Source organism: Calidris pugnax, unplaced genomic scaffold (genome assembly GCF_001431845.1).
Source record: "Calidris pugnax isolate Ruff unplaced genomic scaffold, ASM143184v1 scaffold54, whole genome shotgun sequence".
In the NCBI taxonomy this organism is placed as follows: Eukaryota; Metazoa; Chordata; class Aves; order Charadriiformes; family Scolopacidae; genus Calidris; species Calidris pugnax.
Window position 1 is genome coordinate 16,393,949 of NW_015090864.1, and position 12,993 is coordinate 16,406,941.

The 12,993-nt window shown below is 44.7% G+C and overlaps 1 protein-coding gene across 1 annotated transcript in view; it reads right to left on the bottom strand.

Annotated features, from left to right (window-relative positions):
• Nucleotides 1-11,288: 11,288 nt before the first annotated feature.
• LOC106889656 (phthiocerol/phenolphthiocerol synthesis polyketide synthase type I PpsD-like) overlaps nucleotides 11,289-12,993 on the bottom strand; it is an 8,503-nt gene continuing 6,798 nt past the window's right edge. Inside the window, exon 7 of the mRNA XM_014944876.1 lies at nucleotides 11,289-12,991. Within this exon, the coding sequence (XP_014800362.1) occupies nucleotides 11,510-12,991 (1,482 nt within the window). The 3' untranslated portion in view covers nucleotides 11,289-11,509. The remainder of the gene's footprint in view (nucleotides 12,992-12,993) is intronic.

The following is a 12,993-nucleotide window of genomic DNA, read 5'->3' on the forward strand; positions in this document are numbered from 1 at the left end:
TCAAGACAGTAGATTGTGGGCTGATTCTTCTCTTCCCTTCTGTCAGGATCCATTAATGGAAAAAGAGAGTATTTTTGCTAGCAATGGGCCATGTATGGCTTATTTGACAGAGCTGGGTGCCATCATCCTCAGTGGAAAGAGCATGGAATGATCTGAGCATATGACTGCATGTTTTGAGTAGTGTCAGGACTTCTGCATTGCGAAGTCTCCCTGCTAGTTTGTACAAATAACACAAACCCCACTGCTTAGTACAATGAAAAGAAACAGAGAAAAGCAAAAATTGAGTTGATATACTCACATTGAGTACAATTTACTCACTCAACACCACACTTTGTGTCATCACTTCAGCTCTCTCCTAGATTATGCCGGTAAATTGACCTACATGAAGCTGCCTGAACAGGTCTATGCCAAGGAGAAAAACTGGCCCTGAATCTGTTGGTTTTAGTTTCTTTTCATAGTGTAGGATGGTTTAATCAAGTGTGTTTGTAATTGTGCTAACAGTGCGATTGCTTTGAAATGTTATATGCAGCTAACTTTCATGGTTCAACACTGAAACCCAGGGGACGTATAATGCTAAATACTTGTCATTCTCTAAAGGAAAAGCAGACAAATTCAGGACAGTATGTGCTTCCCATCTGTGCCTTGGAGTACAGTTGTTTTTCTCTATCAGTCATCAGCTTTCCTATGCCTGATAATCCAATCCATTTTGCTGTTCTTCACTTAGGCATGGTGATGATTGCAGCAAGCAAGAATTCAGTAAGAAAGCGAGAGATTCACATTTGCTGCTGTGGCACTTTACGTAGCTCGCCTTTATCTCGGTAGTGCTGCTGCCTAACGGGGATTTCACGTGGCAGCCCTTTCTAAATACTGTACTGGAAAAATCCTACACATCTTATTTGTCAAGACCATTTCCTTTCTGCAGCTGTACGGCATCGGTGATCCAACTGCAGCAATTATTGTTGATACAGCAGCACAGTGTATTGTATTTATATAATAATCTGTTCAGTCCAAGAATCCAGATGCTTCTCACAAAGAGGCACCGAAAGGAAAGCACTGGGAATTGGTTTTGAAGTTACATAAGCGGTCTGACAAAAACTTCACTGAATAAATAGCCCCTTTCAAGAAGGATGAGCTTGTAGTGCTTCTTGTATCAGAAAACAAAGCATTCAAGAGGGCAAGAAGTTCAGCAGCACCAGAAAGAAACATCTGAAAAGAAAAACAGGAATGGAAAATACTGCTGGTTGCCATGTGGAATAGTATTACTATGAAGACTGTCACTTTTTCACCTCTCACTTGTAAGCTAGCAGCTTTAGATTTAATCTTCGATTTTCCATTTTGAATTCTGTGCTTTCAGTAAAAAAGAAAAAAAAAATACCTCTTCCCTCAAAACAAAACTTTGTGCTATGGGAACTCAGGGTCCTCATAACTCCTCCCCAGTTATTATAATATTCTTCTAATATTTGTGTACTATCATCCATTCATTCATGTCATCATCAACCAGGCTATTAACTATTACACTTTACACATTGCCTGAGCAAGAGCTTCACAACAGGATCTGCACAAGGTTTTATACCACCCTCAGCAAGCAAAAAATTGCTGACCTTCTAACCAGTCATAGCAAGGAGATCCCCAGAGCCCGATCATGTCCCAAAACCACCCTCAATATCGTAGGTGCCTGTGATACAGCCCTTGAAACGGCCGCTTCAGCTTTCAGTGCCGCAGGGCTCCTGAGGGGCAGCAAAATGTGTTCCCAACACCGTCAGCACCGATTGTTTTCCTCAGCTTCCCCCGCGTTCAGCTGAGCGAACATCCTCCCCTCTGCTCCAGCACCCCTTGGCTAGCGGGATGCTGGAGGAATTTGGAGGTGTGAATCCAGAATGTCCCCCAGAGCCAGCCTGAGCCTGGCTCTGCCTCCCAGGGTCACTGCTGGGAGCTTGGTGCCATCTCCTGTGCTTCTTCGATACTGCAGGTCTGCTCCGGAAGGTCCCTGCTGGAAAGAAGGGCTGTGATTTCTCTCGGCGGTCGGGCAGGGTTATTAGAAATATTGTTATTGTTATTAGAAATAGCCATCCATCTTTTGAATCAACAAATTTCACCGTTAAAGGGCACTACATCCAGGACAACACTGAACCACCCACAGGCTTTTTGGAATCATAGAATCATAGAATCGTCTAGGTTGGAAGAGACCCTTGGGATCATCGAGTCCAACCATCTACCCTACTCTACAAAGTCCTCCCCTACACCATGTCCCTTAGCACTGCATCTAAACGGCCCTTAAACACAGCCAGGGATGGTGACTCCACCACCTCCCTGGGCAGCCTGTTCCAATGCCCCATCACTCTTTCAGTGAAAAATTCCTTCCTAATGTTCAATCTAAACCTCCCCTGTTGGAGCTTGAAGCCATTCCCTCTCCTTCTGTCACTAATTACCAGTGAGAAGAGACCAGCACCAACCTCTCTACAGTGTCCTTTCAAGTAGTTGTAGAGAGTGATAAGGTCTCCCCTCGGCCTCCTCTTCCTCATACTAAACAGTCCCAGCTCCTTCAGCCGCTCCTGAGTGTTCAAAGGCCTGGTTTGAAACCTGGTTTCCCATTTATTATGCCAGCATCACCAGCAACAATATTAAAAATTGTTCTTGAAAATTTTGCCTTCTGACATTCATGTCTTTGTTTCAACCTTCGAGCTTTCAATAACAAGCACTAGAAATCTGTTATATTGTAAAAATTTAAATTCTCAGACATCCTTTACAATTCAAGAAACTCAAGCCCTTAAGGAAAAAAAAAATGAAATGTTGTGGTATTTGTGACAAAAACATGAAAAATGACTACCTGAAGTTCAAAACTAATGGTAGTTATTACATATGTCATGTAGATATTGAGGCACATACTTGCACATTCAAAAATCAGTGTCAGATTGGGAAAGTTCTACCTTAATGAGAACATATTTTAAGTGCATAAAGAAAACACAAATATATAAAACATTATCCACCTCATGCTCTTTCCTTCCCTGGCCTCCAACTGGAAGACGGTAGGAAAAGGTGAGAAAAAAAAATCCTTTTGAGTTTGAGAGGAGGCATGAATCATAAGGGAGAGCCAAGAAATTATGAGGAGCTGAGGAAGATTGGTTACAACAGAAAAAGGGCATGCAAGTAAATCTGAGAAGAGACAATCATCTAACGTCATCTTCCACAAAGACAGGTTTTTAAATGAAAAGAAATACATGATTTTCAACTAGCACTTTTCTCTAAGTGCTGCCATACAACAGACAACCAGTTTCTCCTGTATGAGGAGTGGGATAACTTTTCCTCAAACAGCTAAAAGGAAGCCCAGAAAATTTGCCATTGATCATTTCTCAATGTTTAGTCACTTTAAGATAGCCCATAATCATTATTTCAGGGGATACTTTATATGTGAGTTTTGTTGCAGCTTCTGCACAGGAATTTAGAGGCCAAGATTGGCACTTTTTAATAATTAAAATAAAAATATATAAACAAAATTAATGTCACCAAGTAAGTGTTATAGACAAAGGGAGTAAATTAGTCTCATAGGGACTTGGCAAAGAGCTTTAATCTTGTCGTGGAAGCTGATGGTTGTTTCTGCAGAGAGCTGAAAGATGGTTTTACACATAAACGTGTGGCAGCCGCACAGAGAAGCGCTCCAGGAAACAGCAGGATGTTCTAAAGAGATTTAGGGGTCTGGTGTCAGACTTCGGGACTTCACAGAATTGTCTCAGACACTGATGGACTCTGGAAACTTTTCTGAAAAGAACACTGAAAAAAAAGCAACTGACTCACAAGTTTGAGCCTTTGCAGGGGGCCCATTTCCGCGGCGTTGATGGGCTGTGTCGAGTAGCCCTGTGCCCTGCCAGGTGCCGCACTGCACCCCCAGCGAGCTGCGCTCCTCATCCAGGGGTTGCCCATCCATACGTGGTGTGAACGTACAGCAGTGGACAGCTCTGACTATAGGAAGGCTTCACCCCTCCAAGAAATGCATTCTTGCCATATGCATTTAGTGCCATTGCCTGCTAGACTTTTCCCCTGTTCCCCAATACCAAACAACACCCACTCCAAATTCTGGGAATTTCTCTTCTTTCTATTGCTTCTCTCCAACCATTCTCTCTGCCTCCTGTCCCCTTGCAAACTGGCATTGCTTCCCCGACCTTGGAATAACTTTGGACTTTTTTGAAGGTGAGTGGGGATGACAAAAACTTTGCTGTTGGGGGGTGAAGCCAGGGTAAGGAGCAGTGGACTTGCTGGATGAAGGGAAGGAGGTCGTTTGCAGAGCTAGTCGGGAGGAGCAGAGAAGCACCCACCGCGGGCAGCGCTGGCACCATTCAGCCTCCTATTCATTCCTCTTGGAACAGGGACATTTCTGTTGGGGTTTGAGAAGTTTTCTTTACTATAACTGCCAAGGTGACTTTAGCCTCAAGCAGGTCAGGAAGTTCAATTCAAAAATTCACAAACGGCAAAGGAGGGAAAATGATACAGGGAGATGAAGTGGGAACGGGCAGTTCTCTGGTGCTTTGCTAAATTATAGAGTATATATAAGATGGCATGTGTTTCTCTGTCAGTATTATAACTCTGCTGTTGAAGACAACAGCCAAAGGAGCCTCCATTATTAATCATGACAATAAATTATTTATATTTTCATGGGGGTTAAAGTGAAGGGTCATCTTTCCATTTTCCTATCTTCCCTGTGCCTTCATTGTATGCTGCTGCTGATTACTCTTACCAGCACATAGACTTGAAAGTGATTCCCCCATCAGAGATGAATATTTAGCTTATTTGCTTGCTTCTTTTCTACCGGATACCCTAACAAGCAGACATCTCAAAATGGCTTGCATTTCTGTGTGCGCTCACAATGGCAATTTATAAGGGCCAACTTTATAGGTACAAGTCATATGGTGTTCCAGGAGCAAACCTGGGAATATCTGCTACTGTAAATGCGTATGTAGACATATGTGACAAGTATGATGATTTTTAAATTCTGGACTGAGGAAGCTGCCCCCTCAGACTTCCCTCTCTTTCCTTTGGAGCCCACCAGAGAAAAACTGCTCCTGGTAGTTTAGTAAATATTACTTGCAGCATTTCTCTAGGACTTTTGCTGTCTTTAGGGAGGCTTATGTATGGGACACCATGCTTTTTGACTAAGAGTTTGATTGTCTTTGTTTCTGTGTAGAAGAATGAGCAGTCAATGGGCTGAGAAATGACAGCTCTCTGTGTACAGAAGTAGCTAGCAGAAAGCACAATACCTTACTTGATGTGTCCTCACAGGCACTTTGTAAGCATCACCAATTCGACTTTTATAATTATTTTCTGATGAATCGTTATGGCGAGAAGCCAAGCATTGCCACGACCTCTGCTCAAACTGTGAATTCCCCCTGACCTCAGGAAGCACTCATGTGGACTTGGGCCAAGTTCTGCGATGGGATTTGTGCCTGAAGTTAAATAAGCCATTTTCTATTTTAATCACAGGCAATGGCAAGCTGTTTATGGATTCTGTCGTCCAACCGTGCTGCTGCGGCTTTAGGCCTTGAAGTGCTTCGTTGCGACTGCTGACAAGAGATACATTGCAAAATCCTCAGACGATCAGTCCACAGGAGCGTTTCCTCAGCGCACACGCTGGAACTGAATTGACCACATCTGGTCTAATTCACGCTTCCAGCAACTCTGGTACAAAGCTACGTGAGGACAAAATTAAGAGGCTTGACTTAATTTAAGGAGATTTATTTTTTTTAAGTAACTTTAATTAAGTCAAGATAGGAAATTCTTACTCCTAAGTGAATGTTCGCACATAAACTTACACTGAAGTATGTGCAGCTGTGAAGGAAAACAGATTTGGTTACTCTTAGAAAATAGCTCAAGACACTTTTAGAAGCCCACTTCTTGCATCTTTGCTAAAAATCCCCCCGCACCTTCCTCTCCTAGTGTAGGAGCACATTGTGGGGACTTCAGGTGCCTGGGAGGAGACATTTGAAGACAGGGGAGCCAAGTCCTTTCTCCAGCTGCTGGGAGCATGGAGACACAGTGTTCTCAGCATCCCCCACCACCCAGTTGAACCTCTCCACGTTGGCCCAGGGGCTGCCACAGGCACTGGCTTTGTGGTGCCATCGACTCACGGAGCAGCAGCCATGGACCCAGTTTGCTTTATCTCAGCTGCCGCCTGGAGCTCCTGCACCAAATCAGCTGGGATGCCTGTGGGAAACATTTCCTGAGAGACACCATCCTGCCAGTCGGCTGGATTATCTAAGAAATACCTCCTTAGTTGGCAGGAAAGTGCATACATTTCATCAGCTTAATGCGATCAGAATCTGTCAGCTCTGGGAGATTTGCTCTGTAAATAAATGACTTAGGCACCAGGAATTAAGAGGGGGAAAGCCAGAAGTCATGGTCCCAAAACATTTGCTCCTCTCACTGTAAATCTCACAAAGGATGAAATGTTTCTGTGTGGGAGAGATGGATGCGTGTGTATTTCTAACATTACTCTTGCAGCTTGACTACTGCCATGCATGCAAGGAAACTCAACAGCAGTAAAAGAAGGATGAACTGAAAGTTTTGCATGGATGCCTCCTTGTCTCTCGCTCTTTGGCATGTAGAACTACAGACAGCGAGTGAGGCTGAGTGAAGCAAGGCATAAATGCTTTTGTCAGTACAAACATACATCTCTAAGTCAATTCTGGCTTAGGGGCCCAAGTCACTTTGGCATGACTGAAAACATTACTCAAAGATTTACCACTGTGTTTGGAAAGCTGAGGGTTGGGAAGCTTTTGAGCAGTATTGGCACAGTGCTTCATACAGCAGAGCCCTCAGCTGTGATGCGGTCCCTTAGCAATATGGCAGGATTAGTACCGACAATAACAAGAAGCAGAAAGAACACACAGCCCAGAGGCTTATGTGCTGAAAATTTTAAGTAGCAAGTGGTTACAAGTGTTGCTTACAAAGTCATTGCAAAGCCTGGAGGAGGAGACAAAATGGATGTTTCCTCTCTGTGCCTGACCTGCAAGCAGCCTGCAGGAGATAGCAGCGTATTTGTTCCTCGTTTGAGCTGATGTGGAAAGTCTTCTGATTTCTGTTTAAGCTGGCAGTGGCTTAGGTCCTGTCCTTTAAAGCAGAAGCATCAGAGCCACTTATTGTACATCTAAGGTCATGATGCATTCCTCTCCTATCTGAAACTAGGACTTCCATCTTCACCATACACAATTTCCAAATATTTCCATGTCCATCAGAAAGTAGGATATTTAGAATTTTTCCATCCATATCTTCTGTTTTGCTTTTGTGAGCCAGCTGCAGGGAACAGAACCAGCGTTCTCTCTTTTTTTCTCATGTAATGCCAAAGGCAGTGTTGTTGCTCTGCTTTTTTAGAAAAAAATGAAATTCTAAAAATTTCACTTTGCCTTTGGGGAAAAGAAGACATGTCCTCTCCCACCTCATACTTTATTTTTTTTTTGTATCCACAGTACAGTGAAAAGAATTTTATTTTTGTTGCTTTTGCTCGTTGTGCAGTAAGTGTATTTGCTACTTCTTTGAAACATCGGGATGAACATCTGGTTTTGGTGCTCACCACTCTGCCAAGTCGGGAAGCTTTGAATGTTTTGCCAAACCATTTACCCAGCCCTGAATTTATAACTAATATCAGGAAAATCACTAGGGGAAAATGTAAGCAACTGCGGACTGTGTAACAGCCAAGGTCAATTCTTAAAGGATAATTTTTACTGTATTAATTTTATCAATGTGGTTCACAGACAGCTGCCTCTGGTTCACAGCAGTGTATTCATATCAATGAGCAGCTTTGAAAATATGTAACCCAAATACTTTCATAATGAATGTAAGTTAGTGAAATAATTTGGGGAAATAAAAATGGATTTTGGAACTGAGTCATCAGCAAGTGATAGATACGAAACAAAACAAGTTGCCTCAATGTGTTAAGAAACCAGATATAGAGCTTCAAAGCCTCAGAAGAGCCACATAAATAAAGAACAAAAATATGCCATGAAACAGACAGAATTACAGCAAAGAGGCAAGTACGAAGAAGCAGCGCAATGCATTAGGAAAAGTTTTCTTTACAGCGAGTGTAATTAAGTGCTGAAGCAGGTTACTTAAGGGTGCGGTGGAACTGCCATTGCTGGAATTTTTCAAGGATCATGCTAAACAAGTATCTGCCAGGAGAGTTTTCAGGAGAGTACGTCCTGATTTAGATTATCTCCTAAGGGTTTTTTAAAATTTTCTTCAATATGGTAAACAGAAGAAAAAAAAAATCCTGGAACAAATCTCTCCTACCTTCCCACGCACTGTCCAGAGCTAACTGTGCTTTTACTTAGAGGTTTTATAGCTGCTTTTCTGCCTGCCCCCTCAGCCGCCCGCCTTGGGTTCGCTTCCCAGCCTTTCCAGGGTTTACTTTTCATCTGGCTCCTCTGCTCACGACACTTACCTCAAACCTGAGCCATCAGATAAACTGCTGCCAAGGCTTCAGTGGCAAATAAACATCGGACTGTGAATTAGAAACAGAAAATGAGGTTTAAGGCGGGGGGGGGCGGCAGGAAACGGCCCAACGCGGCCCAGCGAGGCCTGAGGCCCTGCCCCGCCGGCAACGGCACCGGCCCCGCGCGCTGCCCGACAGCGCCCCCTGCCGGCCGCGCGGGGGCACCGCCGGTGGAGGGCGAGCGGGTTCCGTGCGGGCCGTGCTGCGGGACGGGCCCCGGGCGGGCTCGGCAAAGCGGGTACCGGGGAGGGGTCCCCGGGGAGGCTGAGGTGTCCCCTCGGCACTGACCGCGTGTCCCAGCCGCAGGCAAAGCTCGGCCCCTGCGGGCTGGCACCACCCGCCCCTCGCTGCCAAGAGGATTAAAATCCTTCTACCTGAGGGGATTTATTGGTCCATACTGGCTAAATACGAGCCAGCAGGGTGGCCAGGAAGGCCAACAGCATCCTGGCTTCTGTCAGAACTAGCGTGGCCAGCAGGACTAGGGCAGTGATGGTCCCCCTGTGCTCGGCTCTGCTGAGGCCCCACCTCAGACCCGGTGCTCAGTTTTGGGCCCCTCACCGCAAGGAACAGAAACCCCAGCTGGGCAGCTGAACGCGGGAAATCAGTTGCTCTCTCTGGACTCGCCAGGTCACTTGCCTGTACAAATGCCAAGTTTGCTGGCGCTTTTCAGAAAGAATTGGTTTTAGCACTCACCAGAAGCAACGTCTGTCTTCGTGAGCCCTTCCTGGGGGCTGACAGGCCCCTGCTGTGAAGCTGTGCAGGGTGGATCACTGTAGGAAGCCCTCTGCCCACCCTGTCCTGTCTCCAGGGCTGGATGCTGGCTCTTGTTTCCACTGGCCTCATGGGGTCCATGCCGTACAGCAGTGGTGTGATCTCTCAAAGCCTTTGAACCCTCAGGGTCTTCACTCCTGGCCCCATGGGTGCTCCCAAGGCCAATCTGTCCTGACTCTCCTCACGTGTTCCAGCTGTCTCCCTGAGAGCTGAGCAAAGAGGCAAAGACAAACTCCTCAGACAAAATGTATTTAGTCATGCAGGTTCGTTCTTAGCTCCGTATTTGGTCACGAGTAATTAAAAAAGCCCCCGGCACCATTTTATATGCCTCTGGGTATATAGTGCAGCGCAGAAGCAGTCATCTGAGGCAATGGAAACTTCTGCTTCCTTCCATCACAGTGTTAAACCAGTATGGACATTTATAGCAATTGCGGTTCACTCTGGCTATTTCTCTGGCTCACACATCAGTCAGAGCAATTCTTGTGACTAGTGGCCATGTTTGAATTAATAGCAACTGGCCTTGGCATCATCACACTTTCCAAGGTGCATCCCTCAAGCCGTCAGCCAGCCAGGGACTGACATGCTGAAGTGTCTTCCAGCCTCTGTATAATAGTCACAAACATACCTTCAACCTGCTCCTGCACGAAGCAGTCCCCTTGTGTTACTGTTTTGACCTTCCCATCAGTGCTGCGAGGTGCTTGTGCTTCTGCACAGGACACAGCACAGAAAAGTTAAATAAACGAGTGAGTTTCTCTGCTTTGTGAGTTGCCCAGTTATTGGTCAGGTTCTGCCGCACTGGAACCACTCTGGATTTAAAATCTTCCTTGTGCATTTCCCCGCATGCGTATGTGTATATATAGGGATACATATAGATTTACTTCTCGCTTCATTGCCATGCTTCCCTCCAAAATGTTTGGGCAAGGCCACAGGGACCTCTGGCCATACAGAACCATAACTCAGAATGATTCAGGCTGTAAGGAACACGAATGAAGAAGTGGTTGGGAACAACCAGCATGGATTTTCCAAAGGCATATGGTGCCTGACCAGCCTGATTACCTTGAAGAATGAGAAGACAGGCTCTGTGGATGGGGAGAGAGAATGTTATTCACCTTGACTCCATCAAGGTTTTCAGCACAGTCTCCTAATGCATTTTTGTAGCCAAATTGATGTGAGAGAGATTGAAAAAGAGGACTATAAGCTGGGAGGTGTATTTCCTGGGCCGCTAGGCTCACAGGGTGAGGATATCAGCAGTGCAAAGTCCATCTGGCAGCAAGTCACTAGCAGCATCCTGCAGGCTCGCTCTTAGCAGCCTAGGCAACAGGACAGAATCTGCCCTCAGCAAGTTCATGGAGGACATCAAGTTAGGGGAGAGCATTTGGCACATTGAAGGGGAGGGCTGTGAGACACACTAAGCCCCACAGCCTTATGAGCTGGGAACTGATGGGCTGGAGGTCCTGATGCACTAAGCAAGAGTCGCACACTGGCGGCAATGAAGGCTAACAGCCAACTGGGCTGTATCAGCATGAGCATAGCCTGCAGATGGAGCCAAGTGATTCTTCACCTTTACTCATTATATCACAATGGTGGTGTAATTACATCACTAGTTCACCACACTTTACTCGTTACACCACATCTGGAACCCTGGTCCAGATCTGGGGACGCCAGCATAAGAAAGATAGAGAAAAGCTTGAGTAAGATCAGCAGAAGGTAAATTTTTAATATTTTTGCAGACATAAGGAAAAAATTAAGCTTAATTTTTTGAAAAGAAACCTAGAAGTCTTTCAAAATGACACCCACAATGATACACATTTGATAATATTCAAAAAATAATAATACATTAGGAACATAGTAATGACAAAAACAGTGATAAACCTACGCTGCTTTACATGTACATTTATCATTAGGAAGTGCAAATACATCATTTTCATAATGACTTTGATAAAGACTAAAAAATGCAAATGTGCTTTGACCATGCAAATTTACCAGTTGAAATTGTATATGTATTAACCTTCCTATTTCCAGTTTAAAAAATTGAAAAACGAAGGTAAAAGTATTGAATGTAAGAAGTTAAACAATTGACTAAAATTAATCCAGCTAGTGCAATGGTGGAAGAACCTGGTGAGGGTTTTTCTGGGTTGACGCAGAAGAGTACATTCAGCCTCCCCAGATACTCTGCTCTGTCTGCAGTGACGTATTCTGAGATACTACAAAGGGTCCATCCAGGTGTCTTCAAAGTTACAGAGCTCCTCAATGAGAAGAGTCCTAGAGCCAACTCCCATTTTCTGCACTTCCATCTACAGCCTTTTTTTCCACAACTGTCCCATTTGCATTGCTTGTTTCTTCTAAAACTAGCACTAAATTTGACAGAGTTGTGTGAGGATCAAGCAGTTTCAGAAGAGGTATGTCCACCTTTCTCTCTCGAAAGACACGGTTCTGAATTGTCATAGCTAACATAGAGTCCATGCCCAATGATGAAAGCGGCGTATTCATGGTTAGTTCATCTGGCTTCAGCCTGGTGAGGTCACTCACCAGTGAGATGATATAGTCTTCAGATTTGATTAAGGCAGTATCCTGGACTTGAGTTTCCTCAGAGGTTTCAATCTTACTCCTTAATTCTTCTGACATAAGTGACACAAAGCGGCTTTTGAGTGAAACAATCCGAGTAAAAACATGAGTCGATAAAGTCTGAAAGTTTAATTTGACGACAGCTTGCTGTGGCTTATTCAGAAGTAAGCTCTTCCTGAGATAGTCATGAATTTCATCCACTTGCAGAATGTCTATGCCCTTGGATTCCAGAACATTCTGAATATGGGTTTGATTGAGCAGTATGCCAAGGTTCAGTGCACCCCAGTTAATGGCTTGACCTGCAAGCCCACAGTTCCTCCTGTAGAGGCAGAAGACATCCAAGAAAGAGTTGGCAGCTGCGTAGTTTGCCTGGGTGGAATTTCCCAGAAAGGAAGTTACAGAGGAATAGCACACAAAGTAGTCAAGCTCCTGGCCTCTGGTAGCCCAATGAAGATTTAGGGTCCCTGCTACTTTGGGGCTCAGCACTTTCTGAAAGTCAGCCAAGGTCAGAGTTTCAACATGGCCATCGTGTAAAACAACAGCACTTTGAAATACTCCTTTGACTGGACTCCCTGCAGAGATGTTTGCAATGGTCCGGAAAGCTTTCTCAGCATCACTGGTCGAAGTCACATCACACTGCACAAACACTACTTTGCTCCCCTTATACCGCTGCTCCAGAGCCTTCAGCTCATCTTGCTTCTCTTTGCTTGGACTTTTCCTGGAGAGTATTGCAATACACCCCCCTCCATTCTCCGCAATGAATTTCACTGTTTCAAAGCCAAGTCCAGTGAGCCCTCCAACTACTACATAAACACCATTCTGCTTAAACAACTGCTTCTGGGATTCATAAAACGGTATATCTGAAAGCATGGTGATGTCCCTCTGCATTCTCAGTACAGCAAGTGGGACAGATTTGCAGGTAAAATAAGACGTTACAGAGTTAATCCTTTCAAAGTTCTCGGTCTGCTGAAAAACAGAACCTGAGAGTTGTCTAAACCGTTTCATGTCCATGGAGTTGATCCACGCATGCACAGTCTTTTGCAAGTCCTTTAGAGATGCCTTCTGGAAAAGGCTGGCAACTGTAAGGATATGAAAGCTGACATTTTCATCATCAATTCCAGTGATATTCTGCATACATTCAGACTGTCGATTGCCACACACTATCACCACATCTTTAAGAA